This window comes from Lytechinus variegatus, chromosome 3, assembly GCF_018143015.1.
Source record: "Lytechinus variegatus isolate NC3 chromosome 3, Lvar_3.0, whole genome shotgun sequence".
Classification (NCBI taxonomy): domain Eukaryota; kingdom Metazoa; phylum Echinodermata; class Echinoidea; order Temnopleuroida; family Toxopneustidae; genus Lytechinus; species Lytechinus variegatus.
The window spans coordinates 51,794,799-51,817,441 of NC_054742.1; the positions used below are offsets into that span (position 1 = coordinate 51,794,799).

General features: G+C 38.9%; 1 protein-coding gene across 1 annotated transcript in view; it reads right to left on the minus strand.

The window, feature by feature from the left end:
• Positions 1-1,615: 1,615 nt before the first annotated feature.
• Positions 1,616-22,643, minus strand: part of LOC121411310 (alkylglycerol monooxygenase-like) — a 34,686-nt gene continuing 13,658 nt past the window's right edge. The window contains exons 3-13 of the mRNA XM_041603968.1: positions 22,294-22,424; positions 21,402-21,553; positions 20,492-20,595; positions 19,516-19,611; positions 17,917-17,983; positions 16,827-16,892; positions 15,810-15,889; positions 14,808-14,942; positions 11,931-12,050; positions 4,051-4,133; positions 1,616-3,452 (exon numbers count right to left, since the gene is read on the minus strand). Of these exons, the coding sequence (XP_041459902.1) occupies positions 3,260-3,452; positions 4,051-4,133; positions 11,931-12,050; positions 14,808-14,942; positions 15,810-15,889; positions 16,827-16,892; positions 17,917-17,983; positions 19,516-19,611; positions 20,492-20,595; positions 21,402-21,553; positions 22,294-22,424 (1,227 nt within the window). The 3' untranslated portion in view covers positions 1,616-3,259. The remainder of the gene's footprint in view (positions 3,453-4,050; positions 4,134-11,930; positions 12,051-14,807; positions 14,943-15,809; positions 15,890-16,826; positions 16,893-17,916; positions 17,984-19,515; positions 19,612-20,491; positions 20,596-21,401; positions 21,554-22,293; positions 22,425-22,643) is intronic.

The window sequence follows — 22,643 nt, forward strand, 5'->3', positions numbered from 1 at the left end:
TCCTCTTTCACCCTTCCCCTTTCTTCATTTTTCCCGATTTACTGACGATATCCACAGTAGTGGGGGGGGGGGGGGGGGTCGCACCCCTTTTTTAGCAACGGCCCTGCACCCATCTGAAACCATGCTGTGAGTCTCTCTTTTCCTCTCCCCCTTTTCCCCGCGCTCCTTTCTCTTCCTCCAATTCAGGTGTCTCCTCCCACTCTTTTATCTCTCCGTTTCTGCTCTCTTTCCAGGTGGGCTCCGAGCACATACATCTCTTGTTCATTATCTGTTCCTGATTGTCTTTAAGCCTGTCTTTCTTTCTCATTTATGGTTAGCACTCTCTCTCTATTTCCATCTGTCTTTATCACACCCATCATCTTTCCCTTCTCTATTCCAGCGTAAGTGTGATTCTCTCTCCCTCTCCCATTTCTTTTCCTCTCTCCATTTCTTGCCCCTCTATGTATCTCTCCCACCATCTCCTTATGCTACCTCTCCGCCTTTCTTTCATAAAAAGGAATGCCTAAGATAAATTCTGATGAAATCTAATGTGAATGCAAAAATATTACCTATTTGTAGCAAACTGAATTATTTTGAATGACCATTTAACAGCACTAAGACGAAGAGGAAATTAAAGTGAAGCATTTCAATGACAGGACACCAAGAAAATATACTTAAATATGACTAACCACAGAAAAGAAAGCTTGGGTTTACTAATCAAACAAGAAGCTCTTTTAAAAGTTATTTTCAAAACTATTTTTGTGGTGGTAAGTTGGACAGATATTCTGGAAACCAATGTGTATATTTATTCATCCAATATTTATTTCAATATAATTCATTTAATATATAAAATCTTTTTACATAAAAATATAATCAATCTGATTTATTGAAATGCCTTTAGTAATACAATATATAAACATGCTGAACACACTCTGGATATAATAGCACTGTATTGAAATCAGGAATTATACAAATCAATGCATAAAATGCTTTATAAACATATAATGTACAATCAATTGAATTGATTGTATATTGCAAGAATACTATACATAAAATTAAAAAAAATATTTAGCACATTTTTGTTTTGATTCATTGTAAAATATGTATTTAGTAAAAAATAAATTCCGACGTTATTGACTTGAAAATAACTTCTGGAAAAGGAATGGTGAAAGAATCACTGGATAAATAGGATTAATCCACCAAGAAATGAATAGAGACTCTGAAAATAAATTCTATCTTTGGTCCAGTGATCAAGAAATACGGAGATGCAGACCACTGCAGGTAGCAAACTTTGTGACTGGTTAATTGGCTTCCACAGGAGTGGATGAAAGCTCGCCCATATGAAATAAAAGGTGGTTGAAGCTAACATTTATTTAATTAATCATCCCAATGAACTGATGAAAGTTTTCTGTAAACAATAAATGGTATAAAATCAAGTGCTTTGAGAGTGATGCAATTAAAATTTAGAGTGGTTTAAAATCACATACCAATATTTTCCCTGATTCATCAAAAATATATGAAAATCAAGGTCAACTAATTTGTGTAGATCTTATCAGGGTATAAAAATGAGTGATCTCGTATAATAAATTTAATGTCACAAAATTACCTTTGTTGCTACCCTGGTTTTCATTTTAGACATACCTGGGCCATTCTAAGAAAAACTTTCCAATTCATCATCCCAACCATCTGTTGGCCTGCAGCCTCCCAATCTTGCATAATTTTTGTTGTGTAGTTATTCTATCTGAATCAATTCTTGCACGGATGTGGGTCTGTGGTCCGAAAGATAGCCAAGTCATTACTTTTATGCATTGTGACATTTTCTTGGGAATATAAACCTTTCTACAAAGTACGCAATCCTAACAAAAGCCTGCACAAGAACACTATTCTTTTATCAATGACCCAACATTTTTATGCAAGTATATACTTGTTTTCAAAATAGCTGATGGTTCTCATCAAAATACACATGATTAACAGAAGATGGAAATCATTACATCCCTCAGAATCACATTATTAATCTATCCCTCATAGAATACACACATTTTTAGTATTGAATATATCTATGACAAAACAGTGAAATAGTGAAACCATATGATGAAGAGATGACAATTGGTACTGTGAGCTCTGGTAAATAAAAGTACATGATGAAATGAGTTACTATAAGGATACAACTTTAAGAAATACATGTTACATATCAAATCTTTCATATGCATCTTCAAAGAATAGAGTAGGGTCAACTATGTCCATTTAATATATATTTTTTTCATATCAATATGACATTATCATCACACAGACATTTTGTTTATCTTCCTCTGTTTACTCTGACATACCTTAATCAGTAATTTATCATATAATTTTTGCACAAGTAATCACATAGCATAACAAAATATTGCAAGCTTACATACAGGAGGAAAAGTAATTTGAAAATTCATCATTATTCTTCATAGAGCAAGACACAGGATTAGAAATGGGACAAAGACTTATAGCAGCACATTCTTTATGCCAAGTAACAATAATTCACAAGCCTTCAATTCTAATTTTAGTACATATATGTAAATAATTTTATACTGTAAATATACTTTTTCTTTGTACTTCATAAATGATCACAGAATAAGACTAGACTTCTGAACTGTTACACCTAACTAGTACTTTTGCATAATAGGGAAAATGAAATTTGGCCTTGCCCCTATCTAAGGAAAAAAATGAAAAGATTTGGAAAATGACTTTTCAGAAAAATGATAAAGATTCCTTTGAATTAGTCATGAGGAGGTTCTTAGGAGAATCCAAAGTAAAATGTTACAAAAGCAGTTACATTCATGGGTCAAATCCTGGAATCTTGCTCTCACAATGAAAACAGAGGGGCGAAATAGGTGAAGAGAGGGTTAGTTTTAATGGTGATCTGCAGAATAGTTAATAGATCAGTTTACGTCAGTCAAAGACATGGGAGCAGGGCAGACAATCACAGGCTACTAGAGAGAACATAATCACAGATATGAATCGATATGGCATGTGAGTTAAAGAGAAAGGCATTGAAATAAATCTTGTCACAATCTGTAATTTTTATCCTCCTAGTACTGAAAAATCGCCAACAATGCATCTGAATATGTCACAAAACAAAAGTATTTGACTAATCCTACTGAGGCACTAATTAATTAATTTCATGAATGAAGGATCGGAAAACTAAAAAGTAACTATGGCAGTAAAGTATGTTTAGATATAAGAATCCTAAGTCCTTTGTGGGAGATTGCATTAGGAATTTGTATCAACTAAGATATAGGATAACTTAATTTGATTTAAGTTTCTCCATGTCTTCCAAAGATCCAGGACGAAGGAACCAGAAGATAACAGACAGGCCATAGGTCACCTGGAGAAACAGAAGGGCATTACTGGGTCCGACATCCTGATGAATTGCCAGAGAAGCCACTGCAAAGACCACTGCACATCGTACCATCTCGGCTAGGACGTTCCACCATGGTCTTCAGAGTAAAAATCACAAAAAGACCGTTTTATAATGCTAGAGTGTCATTCATTTTAAATATTTTAAGGCAGTATTTCTCAGTCTCTTCATATCAACTCAATAAGGTTTGCATAAAAAAAAATCAGCATGAGCAAAATCTTTGTAATCTGATATTAAATAATTCTATGTACTACTTCTAAAAACACTGACAATGTTAGTTTCATAACAAAGTATATGGTAAATATTTTCTGAAACATTACATACATCTTTCTATCAGGACAGAGATTTCATAAAGGCCAAATTGACCACTCCCCTGAAATTGGAATCAGCTACATTTTAAATGTTTGCCTTTGTTAGTTATATTTTCATTTACAATGTCATATCCCTTATAATTAAATTTATGAAAATCAAATAACCTTCCAATTTAAGCCTAAAACTAATCACCCCCCCCCCATTTATTGTCTGAATTAAAACAAAACTCGGTGTACACAAAGCATAGCACATGTGTTACAAGAATTCATTGTTGTAATTATGTATGTATAATGGCCCTGAATTTAAAGCTTCTAAGAAACATTTGGAAGAACAGACCCTGATAATAGCTAAAAATTATTACTTACTTTAAGTCACAGAGCATTCCCATACAAGTGAAAGTGTAGATCTGGTAGAGCAAACCAACGATAAGTGGAAGCTGCGACAGTGTCTATAAATAATAAAATCAATATCAAAAATTAAGCAGATGGAATTATTTGTTACAATCATGTGAGCATAATTTACATTAAACTTGACAAGTCACATGAAATTATCATAAATATAGAATACACTGAGATGATCCTAATCCTACTCTCATTTTACATGAATAGTTCCAAATTAGCAGAAACACTTCACTCAATGAAACTAGATGGGTTATTGACCACACACAGTCAAATTTATGCCTCCACCACTAAAAGATCAAATTTATTTAATACATCAAACTACCAAACTTTTTTTAAACAATGACCAAATAAACGTACTGTCCCAAATTAACACAACTGAAAAAAAAAATAAACAAACATAACATCGAAATTTGTGTCAAATAAGCAAATTAAAAAGCAGAGATTTTTTTTTAGATTTTTAAACATATTAAAGTATTGTGAAAAACTTTAACGCATTTCACATTTCATAAAACAGGCAGTAAGAAAATGAAGGAGTCAAGATTCCACACAATTATGAAAATACTTACCTGATTTTCTTATTTACGAGATAACTCATACATCTACTTGATTTGCTAGTTCAGCCCTCTGGACTGCCATACCCGAATAGAACTCCCAAGGATTTAAAAAGCGCGAGCGCGCCCTCTCCCGTTCAGGCTTACTACCCATGATCATCGCGCAATTAGCGTCCATCTTCCTCACCTTTCGCAAGCCCATACGTTGAAACATGTTGCTACGCAAGGCGGAGGGTCGGTGGGAGGGTATCAAGTAGATGTATGAGTTATCTCGTAAATAAGAAAATCAGGTAAGTATTTTCATAATTTACTTCAATAACTCCATACATCTACTTGATTTGCTAGACCAGCACGGACTCAAACCGTAGGGAGGCATGTTTTCAATTGTAAGCCTAAGAAAATTTAAAAGAAAAAACAAAAACAACGAAATTTAGGGAGAGGGGGAAAAAGCCGCAGCTGCTTTAAGCGCCGAAGCAGCAAATCTCGCCTCGCTGGACGGAATGTCCTTCAAGTAGAAAGAAGTGAAGGAGTTAGTTGAGCGCCAAAAGGCGGCCCTCAAAAATGTCCTCGAGAGGAATGCCCTGTATACTCAGGAATACTAAGTATCATGGGCCCTCGGCCTAGTGTCAGGAGAACAACATCACCTGCTGACTAGAGCGTAAGAATTGAAATTTGTTGAAAATTTCAACAAGAATCGTGATCGGAAAACTGAAGCTTTTAAGGCTCAGTAAGTGATCAATCGACCAATCTGAGAAGGCGAGATATCTCAGAACCCCTACCGAAATTTAAGCGTGCCGCTTGCTAGTAGCTAGCATGCGACTAGCAGGGCACTCGCTTAATAAGCGAGTGCATGCTAGCGAACAGTCCCTGCTCGCTAAAAGATCGCTTAACTATTACTCTGCACGCATATCACACGCTTATTAAGCTAACCGCATGCTAGTTACTAGCATGCCGCAAGCTTGCGCAAGCTAGTCGCACGCTTCCCGCAAGCTTGGAAATTTCTGTAGGGGAAGCCTCCGCGTGGGAGAAAGCGCCCAGAATTCGATATCTGTCTCAAATGCGTGAGGGCAGAAATCTGCAGAATTCTGATAGAGAGCTGTGGTAAAAAGTTACTAGCGGTCCGAAGGGGACCAGGAACGACGGAGAGTAGGGATTTAGGAAGAAAACCACTCGTAAGGCAGACAAGGGTCGAGAAAGCGACTGAGTGCCATCCTGTTAATAAGGAATGCCGCGGACATGTTGCCTATGTAGAATAGAGCAGTCTGGTCAAAACAGCTCAACCGGGCGTGTCAGGGATACAGCGCGGTACACATCACGACAAAAGTGTGTTAGACCGAGTGATCGAGAGAGAACTCAGGATCCCCTTTCTCCCATACTGATTGAAGCACCCATCTGAGGGTGCAGTGCCCGCGGTGGAAGAGGTGGCTTGGCTCAAGCCACCATCGCCGAGAGAGCCCGTGAGGCTAGGCTGCGATGGCTGTCCGCTGGGCGGGGGAATCCCTAGCAGCAGCAAGTGTACGCCAGAGGGAGCTGGCGAAAAAAAATCTGTCACGATATTACGTGTAAACGACCATCAAGAGATGCTCTAAACGAACAGACATCGCCAGATATGATACCTCAACCGTTACATTCCCAACGGAATCGAATGAGGTAGCAACGGCCCTGTCCTATCAAGTTAGGGACGGAAACTGGCTAAGAGTGTCGAAGTCCTCGCTTGAAGAAACAAGCGAAGGAGACTTGAGGAAGTAATCACAAAATTTCCATCAGTCTGCGGTGAGAACCAGTTGTTTATGAAAACAGTCACAAGGCCTGTTTCTCAGGTGATCGTAAGAGCGAGCACCGCCGGCGCCGGTTGCGGCAGCGTGGAACAGTCCGATATCGGTAAGATAAGGAGCTCCAAAAAGCTGCGGGGGGGCGGCAAAAATGACGCCCTAAGCAGCGGGGGATGAGAATCTAAATTTCTAAAAGAAGAACTCCAGTGAAGTAAATCACTTACATGGAGAGGCTCATCCACAGTCGGCCCGAGAGAAGGCGGGTCGTAGTGATCGTGGTTAGGAAGGCATAAGCATACATCCATCCACTGTTACATCATCCTCGGTCGTGCGGTGACCCTGGCCACATGCCTTGCATGGAAGGAGGATGAAAGCAGCATGCGGGGCGACTCGAGTGTGCCGTGAAAAAATTTCTAAGAAAGAAGCCGATTCGACTAACGGGCACGGTAAAGACATCCACCGTAGACCACTCCGCACAAGGAGGGAGCGGCGGAGACGCCCGCAAGATTGACCCACATACAGGGCAGTCTATAAGATAGACAGTTAGAGCTCGACCGATGGTCTGGCGGTGTACAGTTTGATGTGAACTCGCCGACCCGGTACGGTGGGTGTGCCCAGAAAGTAGGCATAGAATGCCGACAGAGAATCCTGGGGCTTTAAACAAGTTTGAACGCGCGTACATAGCCAACAATCTCATGAGATGTACGGCGGTTACTTTCCTCCGAGATGATGTTTACCCAACCGGGAAAGACTCGGGGAACAGCTGTGAATGTCAACAGGAGGGATATCTAGCATATGAAAAGCTGATTCCTTCCACGTATTCGGTGCGGGTGCTGCCGGCGGTGTCCGGGGGGACGACCGGTGATGGCAGCTCGGGCAGGGTTCGTACGAGCCGCCCGAATACGAGACAAATAGGTTAACATAACCATAATGCACCGGGTGGTGAAGGCATAGCGATTATTAAGCACAGGAGAACTTTTAATCGCCGTGACATTCAGATCCAATATACATACTCATAAGCTCGGAGAGCTATGAGATAGTGAGACATACCGCTGAGCGGTGATGGTGCTCATATCAGAGTCGCCCTCTCTTCAGCGGCGATCGCTGGAGAACGGGTGTCTGTACTAGCCCTGACTCTGGCGTTGCAAGGGTAGGAGCTAAGTAAGACAGGGCACCCTTACTTTCGAATAGAAAGTGAGGTTCAGGCCAGAAAAGCGACGGTCCCGTCGCCTGGGCGGACGGTCCGCGGACGTGATAGGTTGTCCTCTCAAAGCAGCCAAACATTCTCACGAGAGAAGTGCGGCATGCGGTATGTAAGAGATTCATACCTCCAATCTACGGGCCCGCTTAGGGGGAAGAATGGAGAGAGTTACCGCTGAAGGAGTCGTCGCCGTATGTGAGCTTGACGTAGAGGGCGAATTCGGGAGTACCTGCATAATAATCGCCCCCCCCCCCCTGCCTCTGCCTTCTCGCTAGCCTCGAGAGGCTTGAAAATTTCGAGACGGCGGCGCCGGAGCCTGGCGCTTCCGGGCAGCAGCAGAGCGGGGGTGGGTTTACACCCACGGAGCTGGCGGCTTCCTCGTCGTAGGAGCCGCCTCGTCTAGAGCGACCCCGACACTCTCCGAGACCCCCAATTCGGCCGATTGAGCTCGGAGCGCCTGAAGAGGCGGGGCGAGAAAATATGGACTCCCTTGCTTCATCAATACCCCCGCTCGGAGGGTAGATGTGAGGTAGATACTTGTCAAGCAGCGCCTGAGCGCTTACTGAAAAGTCGACCGCGGGATAGGGGTTGTCCTCGTAAAGGGAGTCTCGCTCTATGGACTGAACCGGGGGTTGTCCAGTAAGCGCCGGGGTGGCCCCGCGTGTCGGCTGGGACACGTGCTCTGAGATCGACGAAAATGCTGGAAAGCACACGCAATCTTGGGGCACCCGGTTAGTCGGTGCACTGGCTGGCGATTTAACAGAATCGCTCGAGGATTTCCCGGGTGTCTGGTGGTTATTGCCCACTTGTCTCGCTTGATGCTCAGGGGCATCAGCGGGGTGAGTAGACGTCGAGGGTGGGGTGAACCCGCACTACTCGAAAGCAGAATGTAGCAGCATGAATAGCTGTAACATCTGACCACCGACACAAGGGTCTGAAGGAGGGACGCCCATGGCAACAGGGCTGGCCGACCTCACCTTCGACCTCTTCTTCTTCGCGGCCTCCGCCGGTGTGGCCGGGGCAGAAGAAGGCACAAGAGGCACGGGTGATTTCTTACGATTTGCCGCCCCTGGCAGGGCGGCCGTCAACAACGAAACTTCACCCGAATCTGACGGGGTCAGATTGTGGTCACAGTCTGATGTGTGACGCCTCTCGCGGTAGCAGAATGTAGCAGCATGAATAGCTGTAACATCTGACCACCGACACAAGGGTCTGAAGGAGGAACGCCCATGGCAGCAGGGCTGGCCAACCTCTCCTTCGACCTCTTCTTCTTCTCTTTCTGCGGGCTCCGCCGGCGTGGCCGGGGCAGAAGAAGGCATGAGAGGCACGGGTGATTTCTTACGATTTGCCGCCCCTGGCAGGGCGGCCGCCGACAATGAAACTTCACCCGAATCTGACGGGGTCAGATTGTGGTCACAGCCCGATGTGTGACGCCTCTCGCGGTAGCAGAATATAGCAGCATAACATGTATGACTGTAACATCTGGCCACCGATAAGAGGGTCTGAAGGAGGAATGCCCATGGCAACAGGGCTGGCCGACCTCTCCTTCGACCTCTTCTTCTTCTTATTTTGCGGGCTCCGCCGGCGTGGCCGGAGCAGAAGAAGGCACAAGAGGCACGGGTGATCTCTTACGATTTGCCGCCCCTGGCAGGGCGGCCGCCAACAACGAAACTTCACCCGAATCTGACGGGGTCAGATTGTGGTCACGATCAGATTGTGGTTACAGTCTGTGTGACGCCTCTCGCGGTCAGGGGCTGGGCGATCTCTCCCGATGCTGTCAACGGAGGACGACTTATACGGCAGAGATCCTGACCTGTGCCGGGGGGAGAGAACCGCACTCTCCCTCCGGACTTCTGGTGACCCGGTAGCCGGTGGGTCGCATAGCCCTATGGGTGCTGCGGCGGCAGGACCTAGTTTAGGCTTGGAAGCCTTGGCTACCACTTTTTCCTTTGTCCGAGACCGTGGCACCACAGTCTCGGCCTTCCTTCTCTTAGCATCCGACCGCAAATTCGGAATGCTGATCGACGCACCCTCATACTCACCGCCGCTGGGCGCTCACCGCGGCGTCCCTCCTGCTCGCCTGGAGGCGGCCGACTTCTGTAACTTGCAATCGGGACGGTCCCCGTGGAGGGCACCAGGTCCTCTGGGGCTGTGTTAGTCCCATTCAAAGATACCTCTCTCTACCCTGAAAAAGGAAAAACAAGAATTTTTCTTTTTCTTTTTTTTTTTACAAAGATCTCGCTTAGATTAAAAGTGGAGACCGGAGTGGTCTTTCCCTCCTCCTAAAAGGAGTTTGTTTGAGCAAACAGAACAAAACAAGAGGGGAGGGGTAGGGAGGAAGAAGAACCTAAGAATAGTTTAGGTATCTGCCTGTAAGAAAATAAAAAGGAGGTCGGAGACTTTGAAAAAAGAAACTCCTACAAGGTTCCCCTACTATATTCTCTTTTTTGTGCCCGAAGGAAAAATTCGAAACAAAAATTCAAAAATGAATGCAAGTTCAGAAGAGAACGAAGTTTCCACCTGCGAAGAAACACAAAAACAAGCATTTCAGAGCAGGAAGAAAAGGGATTGAGAGACAAATAATTCCAGATAAGAGAAATTTTACGATAATTTCCAAGAGGAAAAAAAAGTAACCTCCTGTGGAAAGGTAAAGAAATTCAGAACAGGAGGAAGGAGGAACGTCTCTAGTAACGATTCCAAGAGGAAGAACGACACAGTAAATCCTCAAAGGGAATCGTAGAGCCCGCCTGTCGAAATAAAAAAATATATAAGACTAGGAGGGAAGAGGGAATTGAACGAAGAAAACAATTCCGGGACAGGTCAAAAAAATTTCTAACAGGAAGGAGACCCCACCTGTAAAGAACAAAAAAATTTTTTTTTTTTTTTTTTTTTTTTTAGGGGGGATTGAATAACCAAACAATCATCAGGTATAATTGCGTAAGCCGAATTAAACAATCCCCGAAGCGTCTGTGAATAAAATATTAATCAAGAATTTTATTCAGAACAGAAAGGAAAAGGAATTGAGCTTTAGGATGCGCCTGTGAATAAAATATCAATCAAGAAATTTATTCAGAACAGAAGGAAAAGGAATTGAGCTTTAAGATCCGCCTGTGAATAAAATATCAATCAAGAAATTTATTCAGAACAAAAGGAAAAAGGAATTGAGCTTTAAGATCCGCCTGTGAATAAAATATCAATTAAGAAATTTATTCAGAACAGAAAGGAAAGAGAATTGAAGAATTGATCAATCAATAATCAATCGAAAATCTTAATAAATCAATTCCAGAAAGCAAGGAAGGAACAGAGTTGAAGATCCCAACCTGCAAAAAGAAATAACAATAACACCCTCGACAACAAAGTGTAGAGGCTGTCTAGAATTTAATTCAAAAACGGCACCAAAAGCCACCACGCTTTGAACGTGAAGAACAATAACCATGACAGGTGGTGAAGGCTTGCTGCCACGTAGGCAGGCCAAGCCCGGTGCCTCGCGAACGCGCTAGCGATGCGGCGCGACGAGAACTCAAACGTTAGAAAAACAATTTAAGTGTCACAAAAACACGTCTAAAAAGTCACGCCAAGTGTAAATTCTGAACACAATCTTACACACAAATGGAAAGATTGAAATTAAAAGGGAGAATGCACCACAGATAAGCGAAAATAATATACCAAAGCTCAAAAAGATTTGAGCTCTTAGGAGACTTATCTGAGCACGTCTTGACAGGTGGCTTGCCGAAAGCAAAAGAGGAAGATGGACGCTAATTGCGCGGTGATCATGGGTAGTAAGCCTGAACGGGAGAGGGCGCGCTCGCGCTTTTTAAATCCTTGGGAGTTCTATTCGGGTATGGCAGTCCAGAGGGCTGAACTAGCAAATCAAGTAGATGTATGGAGTTATTGAAGTAAATCACTCTTTCTTTTGTATGTCATTGCATAAATATTGAAAATTTTCTCCTGAAATGTAAAACACAATTTGGTTGCTTTGTAGACAAATGGCCATTATGCTAACTGACAAAGGTGCCATGAAAAGCAAATTATCAAATCTAAAATATAAATATTTCATACTATATATAATAGAATACACAAAGAATTAGTGCATAACATCTTTAAATCTCACATTTACATTGTCCCTTGTGGATCTACTTGTTTTGTGAAATTAATAACAAATTGATATGTCTAAATGAACATCCAATTTTGATAAAATTTGAAGTGTTACATGGTTTGATTTTTATCCATTTACTAGAATCAACTTGCCATTGGGTGGATTTAACTTTTCAACATAAAACAGTAAATCATGTAGACAATTATAAATTGATATGTGTGTACCTTGGCTTTCTCCAAATAGATTTGATAAATAATAAGGTTGATGACAAAATGAATCATGATATATGCCTTTAGCCATCCTGGAATCACAGTCCTGTATTTATTTGGCTCAGGTCCACACACCTAAGAAAAGTTCAAAGAATAAAAAAGAAAGAAAAGGAGTTGAAATGGACAAAAAAAGAGAAGAAAAGATGGAAAAAGAACAGGAAAGAAAAAGGAAAAGATGTGAATGGTGAGATAAAGAAAGAAAGGCAAGAAGTTGGGGTAAAGGGTTGAAGGAATAAAGGGAGAGAAACAAGAAGAAAATTACACAAATTAAATATAAAGAAATGAAATTATAACTTGTTTAAGTATAAATTCTTGCTTTCCAATTTCGCAAAATAAAATTAAAGGGTAAAATATGCAAGAATAAGTACAAATGAAATAAGAAACAAGTGGAATGCCTCTGGCGATCTCACCTGCATCACGCGATTCAATTTAGCAGCAGTGCTGACTTTGAAAACTACTATAAAATAATTATTCACAAAAAACACCATTCATATAATGATACAATACCACGTTCATTGACATTTTACCTTGATCATGTGACCTAAAACTTGTCAGTGATATTTGATTACCCCTATATCCACATTTTATACACTATATCTATAAACTTTGAAAGTTATGACAGCAATCTAATAATTACCTCTAAAATGGCCAAAGTTAAATGAACTTAAATGACCTTTGACTTTGGTCATGTGACCTGAAACTCGCACAAGATGTTCAGCGATACTTGGTTACTCTCATGTCCACATTTTATGAACTAGACCAATACACTTACAGAGATATGATGGTGGTTCAACAAATACTCCCATTTGGCCAAAGTTCATTGACCCTAAATGACCTTTGACCTTGGTCATGTGACGTGTAACTCATGGCCAAGTTTCATGAACTAGGTCCATATACTTTCTAAATTATGCTGTCATTTCAAAAACCTAACCTTTGGTTAAGATTTGGTGTTGATGCCCCCGCCGCCATCGGAAAAGCGGCGCCTATAGTCTCACTCTGCTATGCAGGTGAGACAAAAATCTAAAAACAAAACAAAAGATTTCACATTAATTGGGTGAAAATTCAGTGATAGTATAATTTAGCATTAGTTCAATTCATGAAATGCAGATATGTATCATGTAGTAGACATTAGCAGGTTGCTGTCATTGTCTTCCTATTTCTTTTCTGTTCTCGATTCATAAAAAAACAAGTGGAATGCCTCTGGCCGTCTCACCTGCATCACGCGGTTCAATATAGCAGCAGTGCTGACTTTGAATACTACTCTAACTCGCACAAGATGTTCAGTGATACATGGTTACTCTTATGTCCACTTTTTATGAACTAGACCAATAAACTTACAGAGATATGATGGTTATTCAACAAAAACCCCAACATGGCCAAAGTTCATTGACCTTACATGACCTTTGACCTTGATTATGTGACCTGAAACTCGAACAGGATGTTCAGTGATACTTGATTACTCTTATGTACAAGTTTCATGAATCAGATCCATAAACTTTCAAAGTTATGATGGTAATTCAACAGATACACCCAATTCGGCCAAAGTTCATTGACCTTTGACATGTGACCTGAAACGCGCACAGGATGTTCAGTGATGCTTGATTACTATTATGTCCAAGTTTCATGAATCAGATCCATAAACTTTCAAAGTTATGATGGGAATTCAACAGATATACCCAATTCGGCCAAAGTTCATTGACCCTAAATGACCTTTGACCTTGGTCATGTGATGTGAAACTCATGCAGGATGTTCAGTGATACTTGATTAACCTTATGTCCAAGTTTCATGAACTAGGTCCATATATTTCTAAGTTATGATGACATTTCAAAAACTTAACCTCAGGTTAAGATTTCGATGTTGATTCCTCCAACATGGTCTAAGTTCATTGACCCTAAATGACCTTTGACCTTGGTCATGTGACATGAAACTCTAATGGGATATTCAGTAATACTTGATTAACCTTATGGCCAAGTTTTATTAACTAGGTCCATATACTTTCTAAGTTATGACGTCATTTCAAAAACTTAACCTCAGGTTAAGATTTGATGTTGATGCTGCCGCCGTCGTCGGAAAAAGCGGCGCCTATAGTCTCACTTTGCTTCGCAGGTGAGACAAAAATGATTTAGATGTTTACACACACTTTTATTTCTATCAATTTTTTCATTTAGTAATAGCAAAGAATATTAACACATACAGAATGTATTCTATAGTGGTGGTAACATTATACTAACTGTCAAATTATACTCCTGACCACTTCCCAACCTGATAAAAAATCACATGATTATCAGTACATGAAATTTATGGTGACACAAAATATGGAGAACAAAAGGTGCCCATACATTATCAATTTACTTTTTTTTTTATTTACAAATTTACAAGTTTTGAAGTTTCCCCCAATTTAATCTTTTTTATATGAATTTCCAGACATGACCTAACTTTTGGAAATTCTACAAGTACATGAAATATCATATGATATATAAGACACAAAGAATCAATGAAAGGGTTGGAAATTTGCCTGCTCGTTAGTAGAACTCGGTCTCGCCTCACTGCTGGCCTGCCTCTGTGGTCTAGTGGTTAGGCATTGGCGTTCAGAGCCAGGGACCAAGGCTCGATTCCCGGCGGAGGCATTTTGTCAACCTTTGATTCAGAATCGATGACAACTCTGAGGGACCTTGAGTGAAGCTATGCATCTATTATTCTCTCATTTTAATTTCTTTCACTAAATATTTTATGATATATATATATATTTTTTTTTTTTTTCATTTTATATTGATTCTTGATAATCCTGACTAATCTTTAATGTATCATAAATAATTTTCATGGGATCTTACATCTGGTATATCTTCGATGAGTCCAGTCCTTGGTTTTCCTGGTTCCCATCCTGGTCCTTTGATGATTACATAGATCTTATTCATCAGTCCAGGGGTAGACCAAAACACACTCCACATCCACTGGAGATGACAAAACTACAAATAAATATCACAAGATCAAATGTTTAAATGACTGAAACCTAACCATAATATCAAGGTAGTATGTAATTGAATGCTTGAAGGGGAAATTCACTGTGACATAACAGCAGAGATAGTGGAGAAAAATATCAGCGGAAGGTTTGCCAAAATTCATCAAAGAATGAGAAATTGCTTGATATGGCAAGTACTATAAATTTCCCATTTTGTAATGGTTTGAGATGACTGAAAACAATATTTTAACAGGAGCAGGTAGAAATGATGTGTATGAGAATAAAGCTAATGTGCAAGGAAAATAATAATTGTCAATTTTCTGATAGAATGACAACTTATGAAATTATATCACATAATTATTATTGTTTTTTAATTCTTTGACAGGCAGATCATTTCAAATGAAATTGATAAAATATGACAAAAAGTGTCATGTAAGACAGACAAGATAACACATATTATTCACTAACTGCAGGCTCTTTTGCTGTTGGATTTAAAATTGAATGGATTCACACACAAAAAAAAATCTACCTTTTTAAAATTTTGTTCTCATAGTTTGTATGATTCATCTCAATATTGCTCCCACACAGTTAATATTCCTTAAGTTGGGTAGTTTCTTTTTTTTTTTTAATATTAATTGTAAAAGGATCTTTTACAACACATATCAGATTTGAGTGCTCCAAAATCTTCACACTTCTTTAGCAGGACTGTCTCTTGCATAGTTCACCTGAGTTGAGTGTGGCAATTATAGATTTATATGGCTGAATTTAAAAAGATAAGCCAATTTTAGCCCATGGGATTAAACAACATCATACATCTATTTCATGTTTAGCTTCTCTTTGTGAAGTGGAGCTATTGATTGTTTTGCCAGCATACCTGAACAGAGATGGGATTGTATGTTGTAAGAGGATGGACCAATCCATATGCTACTTTGTCATCTTCTGCTTCAAATGTCCCTACAACAACAAAAAAAAAAAACCCCACCAAGTTTGTCTAAAAAAATCTTTTAGCAATAAAACTTTAAATCAACAACCTGTAATGACCACTATGAAAGAATACAATACTAGAAACACAACAGATGCCCAATCTTGTCAACAACAGATTGAAAAAAAAAACACAAACAGACAGGACAATGGTTTTAAGAATAATTTGATGAAAATACATTTTCTGAAATTTGTATAAAAATGTAATTCATCAATGCATATACACCTACATGAAATATGATGGTTTTGGACTGCAAGTGGAGTAATACAACCTTGCATCTCAAATATGCAACTACTCTATCAGATCCAAAGAAAGTTATATTTTTGTAGTTTCTCACATTTCTGACAAATTCAAGTTTTCTTTAGCTATAAGGTTTGTTGCACCCATCATCAATCTCAAGTACAGAAATCAATCAATTTCGTAAAGGAAATGGATGCAATGTTCCAATGGAAAAAGAAAAGAAGAGTCCACTGATTTGTCAAGACAATAATAAGTGCATGAGTCATTTACATCACATTTAAAACACACTTGAATGAACATATGCATTCTAGATGCTGGGGTTGCTAACTTACCATAGAGTTATTTTAGTTACTTCATTTATTGATTTATTTCATTTTAATTTAAATTTCTACTATAATCTACATAATGTTCTTAGAAAATGGGGGCCTTTGGCTTTCAAGCTCTACTTTTTCGTCAGAATCCTTCCTTTTTGATTTCATGATGTTATTTTATTGTAAAAATTTATTAAAATGTTATATGTTGTGTACATATATAAATTGAATATGAAAAGATTGAAAGAGGAAAATAAATAAATTGAAGTTAATCGAATTGAAAAGATGTGATTGATTGGATTTATCATAACTCTTTGAAAGATGAGGCCTAAATGAACAAACAAACAAGAACACTTACCAAACATTCTGTCCCAGATAATCAGAGTTCCAGCATAATTCTTATCAATACAGTATCTGTTACGACCTGAAAATCAAAGAATGTAAACAGATAAGCTAATATAACACATTCTGCTTTTATATAGCGATCTATACATCAGAATGATGTCTCTATGTGCCTTACAGATACATCCTTACCCCGGTCAATCAGATTCTGGCTTTCTTTGCACGCAATGTATGTACTGTCTCCACTTCCTGGGGATGATTCCAACAAAAATTTTCCTAACTGAAATATTAGGCATACTGCATAGGCTTTTGCATCCCACAGGGTATCCATTTAACACTGAGGTGGAGAGTGGCAAAGAGTGGAATGATGATTTGCCAAAGGATGCTAGGCAGTAGAAGCTTTCAAATCAACATTGCAGATGAGGGAATCCACTACTATACCGGTAAGGTGTTTAACAAAGAATTAAGTGTGCCTTAGAGTCATGCTTTAACACCAACATGCACACGGTAACTAACGCGTAACCTCAATGAGTTAAGTACGGTGTTCGGTGTTGGTAGCGTGAAAAGGCTGCTGAACCGAGCTCCAACACCGAGCTGGGTTCAGAGGAGCGATTACAACACCAACACCAGATTTCAACACCGTACTTGAAATCACCCATTGATGACTATGCAGTAGTGCAATTCCTATGTGTATGACCTGACCATTGCTGTGATGGGTTATACATCACACGCAACTGGAAATTCAAGTGTGCTTTTTAGCCACCCAGGACACTTCCAAACTTGTATTCGACAAAGTGTCTTCTTCATGGACACATAACATTCTGATCTCTTTAATCCATACAAAGACATTCATCTTGAATATAAAGTATCAAGAAATATAGATTTTGTAATTAGTTTATAAGATCGCTAACAAGCCAGTATAGATAATATAATCTCAGCAATACAAATCAAGCAGAATTCTACTATTAATGTTCTGTATAAGGGGCCCCTCTCACAAGCTCTGCTTCTATGTGGTCCCAAACCTATCATGTATTCTCATTTCTTGTTAAACTATGTAATGTTTCATGTTTTGATTGGTTTAAATAAACTTGAACCTTATTTCTTACCATGGTGAACGCGATGATGACTAGGTGTGTTTAGAATGTATTCCAATGGTCCAAGACTCTTGATAAGCTAATGACATGAAAAAATAAATAGAGTTAAATAAATGTCATTAATAACTTACATTTATTACAATTACAATACTAACAAAAATTGTACTGTTTATGCTAATATTTCTAAAACATTATTCAGCCAGTTGTCAATTATTGTTCATATGTTTATTCACCAATAATACATGTAATCAATGGTTATATATAATACATGCCCTGGTGGATTACATAAGATGGACAAGGTTATCATGAACATATATTCTTCCCACAAGTAATATACAAATACACCAGGCTTTGAGTAAGTATTATTCTTCCAAGGTTGGACTGGCATTTCTATTTTTTTCCGAGGGGCAAAGCCCTGAGGGAAAATAGTTATTTTGCCAGTACAACCGCGAATGAATAATTCCCTCTATACTTTCGAAATAAATGCCTGGTATATTTATTTTATATCCTACATGTAACAAGTAATAACAATATATTTTGATAATCTAGCTCTTGCACATGTACGTACTTCATCTTTTTAAAATCTTAACCAAAATGTAGATAATGCGCTGCACTGACTGATCCACTTTTCCTGAAGCCACGCACTCAGCAGAATGCATATTTGTGCCTGCCCCATCCCTTCACTGGACTTGCCCAGTAGAGTCACCTCGCTGACCGGTGCACCAAAGAGATCAAGATCTATGACGTCAATGATGGAATAGTGCATGCACTATTCCATCAGTGACATTAAGTAGTATTGACATCATAAATAGTAAATTTTCATCAGTGGGCATTTCATTTTCAACTTTATCGCAAACTAGTGAAAATATGATTGGTCACATGATGCAATTTAGACCAATCAGCATACATGATTTATTTAATGTAGGATGTAATATCAATTACAAGAATATCATTGAATCAAAAAATGTGAAAGCTGGAATTTAAGCACAAAAATAGTTTATATATAAATCTTATTTCAGCCACTCTCAAATCAATAATCAGTATACCAATTCTTGTTTAGAAGGGCATTTCACAGTTCTTGTATCTAATACTGTATAAATAATGAAGGCTTATTTTCTGAGTTAGTTCACTGAAAAGATGTATTCATGAGATTTCATTAGAAACCAGTCATGTCTTGATGGTAACACTGAGCCTGGCAATTCCAATACAGAGTAAACCAACAATCAGGTATACTCCTACGAAATTTACCCTGGGTAATTCATACAGGGTGTATTCATAAATAACCCAGGGTAGTGAATAGACTTCCTGTCTATTCATAGAACCCTGGGTATTTCTGGAGACTTCCTGTCTATTCATACAGAGCGCCAGGTATTTCTGACTAGACTTTTGGTCTATTCATACATTGATGCCCAGCTTATTGCTTTGTATCATTATCTTTTTTATGAGTAAAAGTAATTAGAATACTTATGCAAATGAAGGACTAATTAATTTCATGAAGGAGATGGGAATTGAGCAGAAAGTACAAAGTTCTCTAATTTCTCATTGACACAAAAATTAGGTAATAGTGAAGTGATATTGATAGAGTTCAAATTAACTCTTAAAAACTCATACCTCTGTATGTATCCAAAACTGATACAATGTGTTGAATTGCATATGCACAAACATTGAAGAAGGAGGCAGAACAAAAGCCAATGGAATGTAGAACATCTGAAAACAAATAATGACGTATTATTAAGAAAAAGAATCTGCAATCTGCGAAGTACTCAAGGTGCAATGAAAGGAAAAAATCACAACACTTCCTATAATATTAATGTAAAAATTGAGTTTATCAGGTACTATATAATGGTTATAAGTACTTTTGAAGAGAGACACAGAAAAAAAAACATACAAACTAAATATCACTGATGTATTTTATTGTATTTCAATTGTAGGATTATACACACTAATACAACCTGATACATGACCTTACAGATCACTGGAACAAAATCTTGTGGTAAATTAGATTCACAATCATTGTAAATGTAGTTGCATCTGCTAAAGTTGAAATATGATCTCTTAATATGCCAAAATTTGATTAGGGTTAGTGGGAATTCAATCACAAGTTGTCAATTAACAGCATCTTGTTATTAAAGTGCTAGAACATTCATCCATAGTTCATAGAGTCATGGATTCAGCTTTATGAAACATCTCCCTGGAATAACAAGACCAATTATCTTAACTGTTTACCAGTGAATCAGTTCATATAGCTACACGCTGAAAGTCTCAAAATAGCAGAAGACCACCTGAAGACATAGCTTCAGGCAACTAAAAACATGCTCCTTTTCATTTGGCCATGGTGCCCTTTTCTCATTAATGTGATCTTAAATAATTCATTTCACACCCATTGATTCCCAACTCAACTGTCTGGCCATTGAACCCTCTGCTGCCTGGCCTACCTCCCAAGTGCCCTTCCCAAATCCCACTTCAAGTCCTGTGAAATTTACATCTTTGGTATGTAATTATGTATATAACTATACTTCAGGTCAGTCATTCAAAAACAATCATGCAAATATCAGTAAATGTTTACTAATGGGATGATTTGACTCACCCAGCTGAAGCATCTTTGTAATATTGATTGCCTGAGAGCGGTTGATAGGTTGTATTCTTCTGAGCTATGGTGAACTTGATGCGCTGCCCACATTATATTCACTTCTATAAAAGGAAAAAAAAACTGATCACCCAAAAATTGACAAAATAAAAAGTACCTTGGATTAACCCTATCTAGGCCTGGGTATTTTGGGAGTTCCTATGGCCGGGGACTCTTCTGTGATCATAAAAAGCAAAAAATTAATACATTCAGACTAGCAAAACTAAAAATAATCATACATTTATGAATTTTGGTTGAAAACACAATTTGCATTGACTTTGTACACGAAATCACGTTTTTGAGCAATTTTCGGTCTGACATGCACTTACATAATGTTGCGTAATTTTGGAACCACGTACCCGGGTGACGCAAAATTGGTCTCAAAAGTTGCGCAAGACTTGAAAGTAAAAAGTCAGCGAGCGGCGCGGTAAAAAAATTTCGCACGGCGAAAATATCGCGCGATTCGTTGAGGGGGGGCCTCCGAGGCCCCCCCCGGCCTAGATAGGGTTAATACAATTACATTAATGGTAAAATAAATTTTCCTGGAATCAATCATATATTTTACACAGGTTCAAAAAGTGTGTACATGTAATTCAAATACTTTTTTACACACCCCTCATGGTTGTGATAAGGGATTGGAAGATATGAACTCATGCCCTAGTATGAAGTCATATACTTACAAATCATACAACTCCACATGCCTTCAGAATGGTAAATGTTCTGACTTTCATGAACTCATGAGTTGGCATTAATTGACAACTTGGGCTTGAAAAGAAAATCCATCATAGATTTGATACAGAGCTAAAAGATCAATAAAATCAGTATCATAGCTTCTAGAAACAAAACCCTTGTAAAAATGAGAAAAGCATACCATGTAACATTCGATGAAGCCAGTAATATCCAAGATCAATCCCAAGAAAACTGAAGATCCACGTCCAAGCACTATCCCATGGAAGCTCATAGATGCAGAAACGATCAAAGACATACACATAGATACCAAGCTCCATGGCCTTGGAAAATAACCTGAGAATAAATGCAATAAAGAGGTATAGGCATAATGGAACTGAAACTGAACAGCAAGTTTGAAAAGTCAAGTATCTGTAAAGGGAATTAATGGAATTAAATGGGTCCGTAAATTTAGCAGCAAACATTCATCTTGCCTTTGAATTATGAATTTGAATTGGTACAGATTGCACAAAGTTATTTTGCTTAGTACAGTTTTATGTTGTGAAGTTATATTGTACTTTCTGTCTCTTACATGACAGTAACATTTCTGTTATGCCTACATTCATGGACCAATATATCTTGTACTGTATCTTGCAAATGTAGGATGGTTACACAACACATTTGTAAGCACTTAAAGTAAAAATCTCTTAAACCTAAAAGACCGGGGGGGGGGGGGGGCGGATTCCACCCCCCCTCTACTACAATTTTCACGATAAAATCGCCGTGCAAAATTTTTCAACCGCGCCACTCGCTGACTTTTTACTTTCAAACCTCCCACCCCTTTGGATAACATCCTTTGCTAAACCTACATGTAGGTATACATTGTGGTTTAATACAATAATCGGTCAGTCACAAATATGGAAAGCTAGCAATCCCAGCTTTTAAAATCTTTGTCTGTTTAATGTGTTGTCTAACTAAGTATGATAATAAAATCAGAAATATGAAGTGACACCAAGAGGAAGTGTGTGTAGACAAAGAGGCAATCTACCTATCACTACTATATTATTCAGTTTTCATTAGCACGTGTGAAAACTTACCCTGTAACGATCATAAACATGCCAGCGATTATGGAGGTAATGCTGTCTGCAAATCTATCTTCTTTACCACCATCATGATATCTCAGATAAATCTCTTCAATCATCACAGAGATGAAGAAAAATGGGGCTGCCTGCAAAGGATACAAATACAATAACAGATCTTGTAAATTTATTGTTTCCAACAATAGTTTCATTGATCTTGGGGCTGGGGGCACTTCAAGGCTCGCCCACCTATCCTTTACTAAACCTACATAAAATTGTTCTGGAAAGTCTAAAGTTTACCCCCCCCCCAAAAAAAATGAAATGAAAAAAAATACCTGTCATTGTGAGTACAGTACAGATTGTGTTAA